The 14,906-nt window shown below is 42.4% G+C and overlaps 1 protein-coding gene across 1 annotated transcript in view; it reads left to right on the top strand.

Moving 5' to 3' along the window:
• Positions 1 to 14,906, top strand: part of NEO1 (neogenin 1) — a 740,505-nt gene that overhangs the window by 628,484 nt on the left and 97,115 nt on the right. The window contains 1 exon segment of the mRNA XM_030191504.1: positions 6,941 to 7,085. Coding sequence (XP_030047364.1) covers positions 6,941 to 7,085 — 145 coding nt within the window.

Genomic DNA, 14,906 nt, shown 5'->3' with positions numbered 1-14,906 from the left:
GGACTTTCTCAGTCGTCACACCCTCGATCCAGGAGAGTGGTCCTTCAGTCAGCAAGCCTTTCGATTGATAATGGAGTGCTGGGGTACTCCTGTTTTGGATCTGTTCGTTACGAGTCTCAAAGCAAAGGTGTCTCGCTTCTTCATTCGCAAAAAGGACACCAAGGTGAAAGGACTAGATGCTCATCTTCAGTACTGCCTTGGGATCTTCTTTTTGCGTTCCCTCTGTGGCCTGTCCTAGGATGACTAATTCAAAGGATCGAAATGCACGGGGGTCCGGTGATTCTGGTGGCGCCTGACTTGCCTCGCAGGCTGTAGTAAGCAGATCTGATGCGTCTTTGCTCGGCTCCTCCGCTCCGTCTTCCAGATCAGGTAGGCCTTTTGGCCCAAGGCACAATTCTTCATCCAGACCCGGTTCAATTTTGCCTCACGGCCTGGTGCTTGAACGAGCACGGTTGCTCAAGAGGGTACTCTTCACAGGTTATTTCCACTATGCTCTGGTCGCATCAGTCGACATCTCTAAATTATGTTAGGACTTGGCGAGATTTTGAGGACTGGTGTTCAGAGCAGAGTCTTGCTTTCGTAACGCACATCTTGGACTTTTTACAGCAGGGTTTTGAGAAAGGTTTGGACCTGTCTTCCCTGAAGGTGTAGGTAGCGGCTTTATCATGCTGTCGGGGTAAACTACAAGGTAAGTCTCTGGCTAGTCATCCGGATGTCTCCCATTTTTTAAAGGGAGTCAGTCTCCGCCCTCCGGTCAGGGAAATCTTTCTTGCCTGGGATTTGAACTTGGTGCTTTCCATCCTTATAGGTCCTCCTGTCGAGCATTTGTCATCTTGTTCCCTAAAGGATTTAACTCTCAAAGCAGTTTTTGTTGTGGCCATTGCGTCGGCTAGACAGGTGTAAGAATTGCAGGCCCTTTCCTGTAGGTTCCCTTTTCTAGAGTTTTCGAAGGAGTGCATAGTTTTGCATCTGGTTCCCTCATTTCTTCCTAAAGTGGTGTCGCATTTTCATCTTTCCCAGTTGGTGATATTGCTGGTTTTGGGCTCCTCCAGGTCGGAGGATCAACGCAAGTTAAGGAGGCTGGATGTTCGTTGAATTCTCAAGCATTATCTTCAGTCACAGAGGAGTTCAGGTGGTCGGACTGTCTGTTTTTACACTTTGGCGGTTCTCGCAAGGGGTTGTCATCTTCCAAACCCACTCTTTCGAGATAGTTTAAAGAATGCATTGTGTCCGCTTACCTCTTGGTAGGTAAACAGGTCCAGGAAAGACTTAAATCCCATTCTACAAGAGGGCAGACATCTTCCTGGGTGGAGAGGTTTCTGATACCTCCTGTAGACATTTGTAAAGCTGCATCGTGGGCTTCCTTGCATTCCTTTTCTGAGCATAACAAGCTAGATGTCCAATGTCGTCAGGAAGCGGTTTGAGGAGCCAGGGTCCTTACAGCAGGGTTGCTCGGGTCCCTCCCTTAAGGGCACTGCTTTGTTACTTCCCATCAGTCCAATCCTGGGCCAGTCCGGAAGGACGCTAAGGAAGGTGAAATTAGACCTTATCTGCTAATTTGCTTTCCTTTAGTCCCTCCGGACCAGCCCAGGTCCCTCCCATGATTTTCATTCTTTTTGTTTTGATGGTTATGAAGAGTAGTTCATTGGTAGTCTTTCATTCCGGAGAGTTCCAGGTCAGGGCTGCTTGGTGCGATCGTTTTCTCTGTTTAAAAAAAAAAAAAAAAAACAACAACCTAAGGTGCACTGACATAAGAATCTTTACTTCTGGTTCTCAAACATCTTCCCCGGGGCGGGTTGTGTTTGCCTGTACGAGACGCATGACTTTGGCATCTGTTGGCTCACTTTATTCTCAGTGCTTACGTGGCTGCTCAGATTCTCGGTGCCACAGAACCTTGTCTCTTTCTCTTTCCTGCTTTGTTATTCAATTACTGAGTCTGGGGTCACATGGTCAGAACTCCTTTTGGCTCCTAGAGAACTTCTCAGTCTCCACCTGCTGGAAGGAGTGCACAACCCATCAGTCCAATCCTGGACCGGTCCGGTGGGACTAAAGGAAAGCAAATTAGCAGGTAAGGTCTAATTTCACCATAGTTGGTCCTGCTGTTATTGTGGAGGAGTAGATGACCGCTAGATGACCGATGGGTAAAAGGGAAGAGCGAAGAGATTAAATTAATTCTTTGCTTCGGTCTTCACTGAGGAAGATTTGGAAGAGATACCAGTGCCAGAAATGCTATTCAAAGCTGATGAGTCAGAGAAACTGAATGAAATCTCTATAAACCTGGAAGATGTAATGGCGCAATTTGACAAACTGAAGAGTAGCAAATCATCTGGACCGGATAGTTTTCATCCCAGAGTACTGATAGAATTGAAAAATTAACTTGCTAAACTATTGTTAGCAATATGTAATTTATCTTTAAAATCAAGCATGGTACCAGAAGATTGGAGATGGCCAATGTAACATCGATTTTTTAAAAAGGTTTCAGAGATGAGCCGGGAAATTATAGACCAGTGAGCCTGAAGTCGGTGCTGGTCAAAATGGTGGAGACTATTATAAAGAACAAAGTTACAGAGCATATTCAAAAGCATGGATTAATGAGACAAAGCCAACATGGATTTAGTGAAGGGAAATCTTGCCTCACCAATCTATTACATTTCTTTGAAGGGGTGAACAAACATGTAGATACAGGTGAGCTGGTTGATATTGTGTATCTGGATTTTCAAAAGGCATTTGACAAAGTACCTCATGAAAGACTCCAGAGGAAATTGGAGAGTCATGGGATAGGAGGTAGTGTAATATTGTGGATTAAAAACTGGTTAAAAGATAGAAAACAGAGAGAGTAGGTTTTAAATTGTCAGTATTCTCAATGGAGAAGGGTAGGGGTCTGTGCTGGGACCGCTGCTTTTTAACATATTTATAAGTGATCTAGAGATGGGAGTAACTAGTGACGTAATTAAATTTGCTGACGACACAGGGTTATTCAAAGTTGTTAATCGCAAAAGGATTGTGAAAAATTATGGGGACCTTACGAGACTGGGTATCTAAATGGCAGATGACATTTAGTGTGAACAAGTGCAAAGTGATGCATGTGGGAAAGGGGAACCCGAATTACAGCTGTGTAATGCAGGATTCTACATTAGGAGTCACCGACCAGGAAAGGGATGTAGGTGTCATCGTTGATGATATGTTGAAATCCTCTGCTCAGTGTGCGGCAGTGGCTAAGAAAGCAAATAGAATGTTAGGTATTATTAGGAAAGGAATGGAAAACAAAAATTAGGACATTATAATGCCTTTGCGTCACTCCATGGTGCGACCGTACCTCAAATATTGTGTTCAGTTCTGGTCACTGCATCTGAAAAAAGATATAGTGGAATTAGAAAAGGTGCAGAGAAGGATGACGAAAATGATAAAGGGGATGGGACAACTTCCCAATGAGAAAAGGCTAAAACGGCTAGGGCTCTTCAGCTTGGAGAAGAGATGGCTGAGGGGGGAGATATGATAGAGGTCTATAAAATAATGAATGGAGTGGAACGGGTACACGTGAATCGCTTGTTTACTTCAAAAATAATAGGACTAGGGGGCAAGCCATGAAGCTACAAAGTAGTAAATTTATAACGAATCGGTGAAAAAATGTCTTCACTCAATGTGTAGTTAAACTCTGGAATTCTTTGCCAGAGAATTTAGTAAAAGCAGCTAGCTTAGCAGGGTTTTAGAAACGGTTTGGATAGCTTCCTAAAAGAAAAGTCGTAAGCCATTATTAAAATGGACTTGGGGAAAATCCACTGCTTATTTCTAGGATATGCAGCATAAAATGTATTGTACTGTTTTGGAATCTTGCCAGGTACTTGTAACCTGGATTGGCCACTGTTGGAAACAGGATGCTGAGCTTGATGGACCTTCGGTCTGTCCCAGCATGGCAATACTTCGTGGTTAGTGCAGTGGATTTTGATCCTGGGGAACTGGGTTCAATTCCCACTGTAGCTCCTTGTGGTCAAGTCACTTAACTCTCCATTTCCCCAGGGCTCTCTTGCTCTCAATGGAGGGGGGACGGGACTGGGTAGGGGGGGGAGCTCAGAGGGGAGAAGGGGATTGGAGAGGGGTGGGGGGGTTCAGAGGAGGGGTGCTCAGAGGGGAGAATGGGGATTGGGGAGGGGTGGGGGAGCTCAGAAGGGTACTCAGAGGTGAGAAGGGGATTGGGGAGGGGTGGGGGAGCTCAGAAGGGTACTCAGAGGGGAGAAGGGGATTGGGGAGGGGTGCTCAGAGGTGAGAAGGGGATTGGGGAGGGGTGGGGGTGCTCAGAGGGGATTGGGAAGGGTGGGGGAGCTCAGAAGGGTACTCAGAGATGAGAAGGGGATTGGGGAGGGGTGGGGGAGTTCAGAGGAGGGATGCTCAGAGGTGCAGAGTCTGGCATCGGGGGTTCAGTGTAATTTTTGTCTAAATAGAAAGTTTATGATTACTTATTCTATAGTGGATTAGGGTGTATCTGTGTTTGTGAAAAAGACATGGCTTTCGGTTGGCATTGACTGTGCAGGATCGACGATTTGTACTAATCTGTCTGTTTTCGTTTTACAATAGGTGAATTGATGTTCTAGTGCTCACTGTAGCGTTTAAGATGCTTGTGTGACTTGTAGAAATGACTGCTTATGGTATGGTAGAATTGCGCTATAGGTCCTGAGTGTTTTGTATTCTCGGTATGCCTAGTACTGGATTTGGGGGGTGGTGTTAAAAAATTACCGGCCCCGGGTGTCAACTACCCTAGCTAAGCCACTGCTTTTCATGCAACCATAATAAGAGTAGAGCAGAGATCACCGCTACCACCATTTTGCACCTCTCCCCCTTTTGTTTTGAAAATTTGTGTTAATTAACAACAGGGTTGTGATTATGTCATGCTATCTACTGACATCTGTCAGGTTTTTCTAGTGGTATATAAACCACCTGTCGCTCCCAAAAGGCAAGGATATAACTGAATTAGTTTCTGACCTGGTTTTATGTTTAATATCTGGTAGTGATAGTTGGTGGTGTTATTATTATTATTATTTATTACATTTGTACCCCGCTTTTTCCCCACACATAGCAGGTTACCATATATACTTGAATGTAAGTTGATCCCATGCATAAGTCAAGGCAGTTTTAGACCTAAAAAGATTTTTAAAAATCTTGTCACCTATGCATAAGTTGTCTCCCCTCCTGCCCTCACCTGAGCCAGCACCTCTTGCTTCCTACCCTCTCTTCCCTTCTCCAGCTTGTGGGTTCAGCGTGTCAGTCCCCACTGCCCAGCCCTCACCTGAGCCAGCACCTCTCTCTTTCTCCCCTCCCTTTCCTCCACCAGCTTGTGGGTTCAGCATGTCAATCCCCACTGCCCTCGCTCTCTAGAGGCTACCTTTAAAAGTGGCCTCTATAGAGCCTCAGCAGTGCAGCTATCCTCCTAGGCTGCTTGCAGCCTGCCCCGAAGACTCTGATTCATCCTGCCAAACAGGAAGTTGAGTCAGAGGGAGTGAGATGCATCAGAGTACTCCTGGGCAAGCCACAAGTAGCTTAGGAGCATCGCTGCAGTGCCATGGCACTATAGAAGCAACTTTTAAAGGTACGCAATGAGGATGGTGGGGATTGACACGCTGAAATCGCTGACTGTCACAGGGGAGAGATGGAGCAATTTTGGAGGCCAGAGGTGGAGGGGAGGGAGAAAAAGATGCTGGCCCAGGATCATTCTGCTGACGGGATTGGAGGTGCTAAATTTTGTCAGCATCTTAGATAGGCTGACCCTGTTTTGTGGTGTTGGTTTTTTTTAAGGATTTTTTAGTCAACATTTTTTGATTTATATTTGAGTATATGTGATACCTAGTAATTTGAAGACCACCTCATGCAGCAACTTTTAACTTTCTTGCAATTTTTAGCCTCAGATGTCATTCAGTAAAATTTTTCTCACACACAGTACAGAGCATACCATCCACCTCCATGCTGTTTCTAATTATTTGAAGGAAAAAGGTTGATTCAGATACAGTAGGTTCAAAGGTTCAAATGTATTAGATATACCGCCTAATCTATTATAACATCTAAACAGTTTGCAGAAAAAATATTTAGTTAAAAACATTTTTAGAGGGAAGCGAAAAAAAAAACCACACACGGGTATTTTACTGTCCCTGTATGGGACTATGAAATGATTCTGAGACTTCCCCCCCACCCTCATATAATATATGTAATCCACCTTGAAGTAGTTCATTACAAAAAGCAGAATGTAAATGTATGAAATATTTTTGTTTTCTAATGAATGGAAATCTCTGTTGCTTTCACCACCAATGCATGGAGAAGATAAAAGCATAGAATGGAAGAGGAGAGCCAGAAGGGAAAACATTTTTTTTTTTTAAATTTCTGTTCTTATTTTGAAGTTGTTTTAGGTAGATGCACTCTCAGTTGATAAGACTTTGGGGCTCATTTTCAAAGCACTTAGACTTACAAAGTTCCATAGGTTGCTATGGAACTTTGTAAGTCTAAGTGCTTTGAAAATACACCTCTTTGTCACTCATGCAGCAAAATATAGAATGCAATGCCTGAAGATGCAAAATACTTAACAAATATTAGAAATCTGGAGGCTAAGAAAGAAAGAGAGAGAGTCATGAGAACGTAGAATACTATAGAAGACATATAAAGAAGTGAGAAATGGGGTGAGAGATAATTGAAACCAGAGCTACAAAAGTAATCCATAGATGAGTCACTTCTGGTGCTGCTGTTTCCCTAAAAACAGACAAAAAAAAGAGTTTAATTTTTAATCACTACACTTGCTTAGTTACCTTTTTCATAAAAACTAACAAGAGTTTGAAAGATACTCAATGAAACATAGGTAAAGGAGTACAGTTCTCTTGTAAAGAAAATAGAGCCATCTAGCTACTAAAGAGTGTGCAGTGATGTGGGTTTTTTTTTTTTTTGCTTTCATTTTCTTTCACAGAGCATCATGGTACACTGGCAGCCCCCTCCTCCAGGAACTCATAATGGTCAAATCACAGGGTACAAGGTTCGTTACCGTAAAGTATCCCGCAAGAGTGATGTCACGGAAAACATTGGTGGGACACAGCTTTTTCAGCTAATTGATGGTGAGCAATGTATACATTATGGAGGTAATTTTATAAAATTAATATATGTTTGACATGTGGGAAATTACTCATATAAGATTACATGGCAGATTATGCACACACAAGTACATGCACTGAAAAAATTGCATGTATTTATATGTGTACAGCATGTAAGTATTCCCCAGGTATGATTTAAGTAGAGGAGGGGTTGAGTAGCAATGTGTGCTCATCCGGAGTCTGTTCTATAAAGTAAAGTAGACACCTCCATTTCTTTAAAGGTGTGCTTTTTGCACCTCAAAGTAGAATTGGCCCCAATGTGTCCAAAGCAGGATAGAAATGTAGAAATGTGAGGGAACTCTTAACTTACAAAGAAGTGTGTGTGTGTTTAATGTTTTCATCCTCTAGGGGAAAGGACAGAGGAGTAGGTTTAAGTATTGCCTATTAAAGCAAATAGGTTGAAAGCCAAGGGGCTTGTTAAAGCATAGAAAAGACTATAGGGTTAGTATTTAGTAGTGGTAGCAACTTCCACATTAGTTTAAATGCTGGCATTAGCAGGCTTAAACTTAAATGTATAACTTATCTGAATAGCAGCTGAATATTGCCAGTATTCAGATAATTTCATGGCTCCTTTCTTGCTCTAACCAATCAAATCTAGTGACCCCCTACTAGTAATGCGGTGTCTGATGTAAAGTTTTTTTTGTATAGAGGAAAAGCCTCAAACCCAGGCAAATGCTCCTCGTGTTGAATCCAACTATAGGGAGCACTGCCTGATCAACATAGGCTAAAAAACCTCTTCTCTGTTACTGTAACCCTCACGGGCCGTGGACGGGGTTAAGAAGACTGTGATTGTGCATTAGTCTGCTCAGTGGTTAAACAGCAGCAAGATAAGTAACCCCCGTATTCTTTCACTGAAATGTATGAATGGTACGTGAGGGTTACAGTAACAGAGAAGAGGTTTTTTAGCCTATGTTGATCAGGCAGTGCTCCCTATAGTTGGATTCAACACGAGGAGCATTTGCCTGGGTTTGAGGCTTTTCCTCTATACAAAAAAAACTTTACATCAGACACCGCATTACTAGTAGGGGACACTAGATTTGATTGGTTAGAGCAAGAAAGGAGCCATGAAATTATCTGAATACTGGCAATATTCAGCTGCTATTCAGATAAGTTATACATTTAAGTTTAAGCCTGCTAATGCCAGCATTTAAACTAATGTGGAAGTTGCTACCACTACTAAATACTAACCCTATAGTCTTTTCTACGCTTTAACAAGCCCCTTGGCTTTCAACCTGTTTGCTTTAATAGGCAATACTTAAACCTACTCCTCTGTCCTTTCCCCTAGAGGATGAAAACATTAAACACACACACACTTCTTTGTAAGTTAAGAGCAATGCAATGCAGATTACAGAAAAAAAAACTGAACAAAAGTAAGTCCAGGAACTGCTTATTTCAAAACAGCAGAAAACAATTAATTAGACCAAAAATGCTTTTCAAATAACCAAGTTTTAAAGTTTATGGGAATGTCAGATTGCTAGGATTTGATCGGATTCCCAAAGGAGAGAATTCCACTGGACCACAGACTGACAATAAAGAGAAGAATTAAACATAGACCTAAATTTTAGTTGTCTAATAGACGTAAAATGTAAGAACATCAAATTGTGAGTGTTATAAGGAGAATTAATATGAAGTACACTAGCCCAGTCACAAAGATAGAGAGGCACTTGGCCATTTAAGATTTTATGAATAAAAATACAAGGCTTAAACTGGACTCTGGCCTTTATAAGGAGCCAGTACAATTTGATCAGAAGTGGGACAGCTGTCACTGTCTATACTATGTATGACTTGTATGTTTACGCCCCGGTGCTGTTCAAAAACTACTATGTTGCTTAACATAACTTTTTTTGTTTTCTTACCATCCTAGTTTCACGTGTAGTTTTTTGTCTTCTTATAACAATTCTACCTCTTTTAGCTTTACAGCTGTCATAAGTGCCTTGAGACTTACGGCAAAACACAATTTATTACCCTCGTTATTTAGATCTACTGTCATGTGGTTTTTTTTCTCGTTGATACGGCTATCGAGCGCCTCTGTTTCTGATGACCATAACGATGGGACACATGTTCTCATTGATGTGTATTTCTCTGTAGCTCTGTAGAAAATTACTGACCTGTTCTAAGAAATACCCTGCCTCAAATCCCACCAGTCTGTGACTTCTAGAATACAAGAAATTATATAAACCAGGCACAAATCTTATTTGTATGTAATCCTCTAGTGATGCTGTACTATTTACGTTATCTAAAGATTGTTGGATACCCTGTCGTATGGCATTTTGAACATCACTGAATGATCTTGGTTTTATATTAATGAAATGAAATTCATTGCCATAGATAATGCCATTAAACCTTTAGGTTTGAGTCCACTTGTTCACAAACTATATATATGTCACCTGTTCAGGGTCAGCTGTTATATTTTCAGATATAGAATCACTCATGTTACCGGTTTGAGTTGCTACTGGTAGTGTCCATTCCTGAAGATCTGCTCTCTGAATAGATGTTTCGATGTATCCTCTTTCTTCCTCCCTTTTTTTGGGGGTGACTCGGACGTTTCCCTCTTTGCTTGGTAGGATGCCCTGGATGCTTGGATTGGTCTCTAGGTTTCTTGTAAGGATGGGTCTGCATCACACATCCTAACCATGGCAGTTTCACTATCAGGTTCTTTTTCCTCACCTGTAGATAAAAAGGTACAAAATCATAAAACTCAAGAACATACACTTGCTTCAGGCTGTCAAGGTGGCTGCCAACAAAACCTAGTGCATTACCGTACAGATGCCATGTGGCTGAATCTATATACGCCATTTTCTAAGACTATCAAGCACGGAGAGAGACTTTCTGTAACCGCAGGTAGGTAGCCACGAATTCGAAACAGGTTGCAAAAAGAGTTTTCAAAACATAAAGGCTTGCTTTTTTGTCATATGCATGGGGCATTTCTTTGATCAGTAGGGGTGATGGCAGCTGGTGATTGGTTTGACGTGAATAGTATAACTTAAATACCATTTGCCAAACTAATTGATTTTGACAGGTGCCACACCCACTTCAGGGGTCTCCGCCAATCAGAATAGAGGATCCACCTAAGCCACGCCCACTCCCATATCACGATTTTGACGCCACAGCTTCTGTTGGTATTTAGCTGTGGCTTCACTTATTTGTACCTCTGTTCACCTTAGAGCTGTCTGTTCAAGGCACTGTGCAATATATTCATAAGGTTTTAAATATGATTGTATTTGATCCCCGAGTCAGGTGGGTTTTCCTGCTGAAACACGGACCTGTGTCAGGTCTGTTTCTGGTGCCTAATAAAGAGCACCTTTGACTACACTCCCTGTTGGAAATTCTTGTGTCATCCTCTACTTGTGTTTTCGTTGGACTTTTGTAGAGGATACTTTCCTGTTTTCCAGTATACAGTGTATGGCTATTCATGAGAGCGAATTGAAGATGTTTTTCTGGTAATGAGAGAGGATTTTCTGTTGTTTAATAAGACTGATACTGCCCCACCCATTTTTGGTGTCTGCAGTGTCTTGGGCCCGACCATAGCCCTGCTGTGTTTTCTGTCTTATGAAGAAGAGTTGCTAGCCTACTCAGGCTCAACCCCAGCATGCTTGTTCACGTCAACAGCGTATGCCTAAGGCCCCTGCTGCATCCCAGGCAAAGCAAAGGACAAGCTTTTGACTGGCTCCAGCAGAGCATAGTCACAGTTAAAGTATCCATCCTGTTATCAATCTACAGGGAGTCTAGTAGATTGCATCCGAGTGTTCCCGGAGTTTGTACGTTCCTTTCAGTGGTGGACCATTTCATCCAGTTTGACTCTGGGATTTCCATTCCAAATTCCTGAGCCTCAAAAAGTGCGATGATGGATGTATCTTTCTTGGGATGCGGAGCTTATATAGGTGGGCTTCACATTCAAGGAGCTTGATCCTCCAAGGAAACAAATCTTCAGATCAATCTCCTGGAGCTTCGGGCTTTCAGAGATCATCTATCTCACAAAATTGCTCTTATTCAAACAGACAACCAGGTTGCAATGTATTACAGCAATAAGCGAGGGGGGGGGGTACTGGATCACGCCCTCTATGTCAGGAAGCCATACGGATGTGGCATTGGGCTCGTGTACATGGCATGTTCCTTCAAACCACTTATTTGGCTGTCAAAAACAATACCGTGGCCGACAGACTGAGCAGGATAATGCAATCTCATGAATAGTTTCTCAATATGGGCATAGCCCGCAAGGTCTTCCGAGCGTGGGGCACTCTCTCGGTGGATCTTTTTGTCACTCAGATCAACCACAAGGTCCCTCACTTCTGTTCCAGGCTTCACCATGACAGGTGAGCGTCAGATGCCTTTCTCTTCAATTGGTGGACAGGTCTTCTGTATGCGTATCCTCCCATACCTCTAGTGGGAAAGACTTTGTTGAAACTTAAGCAAGACCGTGGAACCATGATTCTGATTGTGCCATACTGGCCACGGCAGATTTGGTTCCCTCCTCTTCTGGAATTATCCTCCGAAGAACTGTGAAGATCGGAGTGTTTTATGACCCTCATCACACAGAACATCCCATCCTCCATCTCTGGCTCTCATAGTTTGGATGTTGAGAGTCTAGAATTTGCTTCCTTGGGTCTCTCGAAGGGTGTCTTTCTGGTCTTGCTGGCTTCCAGGAAAGATTCCACTAAGAGGTGCTACTCTTTTAAATGGAGGAAGTTTATCGTCTGGTATGTGAGCAAGGCCCTAGATTCCCTTACTTGCCTTACACGGACCCTGCTTGAATACCTTCTACGCTTATCAGAGTCTGATCTCAAGACCAACTCCGTAAGAGTTCACCTTAGTGCAATTAGTGCTTATCATCAATGTGTACTACTACTACTTATTTCTATAGCGCTACTAGATGTACGCAGCGCTGTACATTTGAACAAGAGGATAAGCCCAACTCTGGACAGCCTCTAGTTTGCTTCATGAGAAGTTTGCTTTTGTCAAAGCCCCCTGTCAAACCTCCACCAATGTCATGAGATCTCAACATCGTTCTATCCCAGCTGATGAATTCTCCTTTTGATCCACTGAATTTCTGCCATCTGAATTACTTGATCTGGAAGGTCATTTTTTTTGTGGCTGTTACTTCAGCTCGTAGGGTCAGTGAGCTTCAGACCTTAGTAGTGGATGCACCTTATACGAAGTTTCATCACAACAGAGTAGTCTTCCACACTCACTCTATTTTCCTGCCGAAAGTGGTGATGGAGTTCTATCTGAACCAGTTGATTGTCTTGCCAACATTCTTTCCTTGACCTCATGCCCATCCTGGCGAAAGTAGCTTGCTCATCTTAGATTGCCCTACTACATGGAGCGGACAAGGCCTCACAGACAGTCCACCCAGTTTTTTGTTTCTTTTGATCCCAACAGGATGGGGGTCACCATCGAGAAACGCACCATTTCAATTTGACTGGCAGATTGCATTTCCTTCACTTATGCCCAGCCTGAGCTGGCCTTGGAGGATCATGTCACAGCTTTTAATCTCAGAGCCATGGCCTGCTTCGGTAGCCCACTTGAGGTCAGCCTCCAATGAAGAAATTTGCAAGGTTGCAACGTGGTCTTCAGTCCACTCATTCACATCACATTACTACCTCAAGCAGGATTTCTGACGCAATAGTCGGTTTGGGCAGACAGTGTTGCAGAATCTGTGGTCTAGAATCCAACTCATCCTTCCTATACTCATTTTATTGTGTTCCAGGCAGCACTCATTCAGATTGTATATAGTTTCAGGTTAATCTGTGTTGTGTCCTCACCGTTGCAAGGACCTATTGACCAATGTTTGTTGTTTTTTTGATGAGCGTGGATTGTTTTTGGGTGAGCCTGGATGCTAGGGATTCCCCACTTGTGAGAATTATAAGCCTGCTTGTCCTTGGAGAAAGTGAATATACTTACATGTCGCAGGTATTCTTCGAGGACAGCAGTCTTTATATTCTCACAATCCCTCCCACATCCCCTTAGAGTTGTCTCCTTTGTTATTATTACTTTATTTTTTTGCTATAATATTAAACTGGGCGGGAAGGCACTCAAGCATGTGTGGTGGAGCGTGGCTCGTGCTTCACAAAGCTCTCTTTTTAGCTATGACAAAATGCTGGACCAGGCAACGTTCATTAGCATCACCCACGTTTGAGAATATAAAGGCTACTGTCCTCGGAGAATACCTGCTACAGGTAAGAATCTTTGCTTTATGTAGGTTTTAAAACTACAAATTGTGCAGAACACAGCAGTCTGACTGATTTATTCAGTTCGTAAGTATAATTCTGAGACTCCATTTTTTTTTTTTAAGTACACTGGCTTTGTTTTGAAGCCAGAATACGCTCCTCTATATATGATTGAGCTGGTATCTCTGTTTCATAGAAGCGACTTGTATAATATGCATGGTCAGTTTTTATTGCATTTTCTGTCTATAAAGAAGATAGCATCGAAATTCTTCATTTTCAGTTTTGTTCTGGAATTTACTGCTGTTATCCATAAGAGTACTTAAAAGTTATCAGATGTTTCAAAAAGCTCTCAAGACCAAGAGTGTAGCCAGAACATTTTTTGCAGGGGTGCATCTCCCTCCCCCTTCTGCCGTGCCACCCCCCCCCCCCCCCCCCAAACCTTAAAATCATCTCTGCAGTCTTCACCTGGGCAGTGGCAGCAGCAGTGGCACTCATGGGCTGCCTGTGGCCTGCACCAGGACTTCCTCCCTTAGGGGCGGGACAGTTCAGGGAGGAAGTCATGGTGCAGGCAGCTCATGAGTGCCGCTACTGCTGCCCGGGTGAAGACTGCGGAGAGGAATTTAAGGTGAAGTTGGTGGTGGGTGTCCAGTCCTGACAGGGTGCATACACCACCAACTCACCTGATTTAAATATACTCTTGCGCAAGACATTTTTGTTTTGCAAATATATGTTATAAGCTTAATTTTGTTTTTTGTGATTGGAATTATAATTATTATTGGAAGTGTAGTTATGTAACGCCTGGTAATTTGTTATCCAGTTATTCTTATTTTTGTAATCTGTTCTGAACCTTCATGGTAGTCGTAGAATATAAACTTGAAGTAACATAGTGCCCCCCCCCCCCCCCCCAAAAAAAAGGTTGATATTTATTTGCAAGCACTTAGGTGGTCCATAGTGGCTGTTGGTATGGATAACTTGAATGCTTAATTAGCTCAACAGCTAAAGCTAATCTGTTTTAGATAGTGACCTGGCTAAAGGCATTCTAGGGCTGGCAAAGCAAATGATTGTTTAAGCAGTTACGTGCAGCCAATACACCAGATAACTTATTATTATGAGCACCATTTTGCTAACTTCTGTAACAAATATTTATTTCTATCTGTATCTCTCTCAACTCTCCTATCAAGAAATCTGGCTGAAGAACCAAAATAAGAGTAAAATAAGAATTTTTACACATCATCTGGTGATTTATTAATTTTTATTGTTTGAAACAGAACATAACTTGTAACATTAAGCAATCAAGACTTGAATTACTAGACAATAGTAACAGGTTGGACCGTCAGGACATTAATGGAATGGCATAGTGTTAGTGCTTTCTGTCAATATTGAGTAGGCAAGGGCTTCATGGTATAGGCAATAGCTATCCGTTCTTTCAGCACTACTAGTTCCTATTCTAGTTTTGAGATATTCATACATCCCAGTGATCCTGGGATGAAAGTTCAATGCATAATGTTCGCCACGTTAGATTAGTTTTATTCTTGCCCCAGATTTTATATTAGTTTGTTTTGCTATACTATAGAGTTAATCACCAGACCATTAATGCATTCAGCTTTTATCATACCAT

The sequence above is a fragment of the Microcaecilia unicolor genome, chromosome 1 (genome assembly GCF_901765095.1).
Source record: "Microcaecilia unicolor chromosome 1, aMicUni1.1, whole genome shotgun sequence".
Classification (NCBI taxonomy): Eukaryota; Metazoa; Chordata; class Amphibia; order Gymnophiona; family Siphonopidae; genus Microcaecilia; species Microcaecilia unicolor.
The sequence above is the reverse complement of the archived record's forward strand: the minus strand, read 5'-3'. Positions and strand labels throughout refer to the sequence as shown.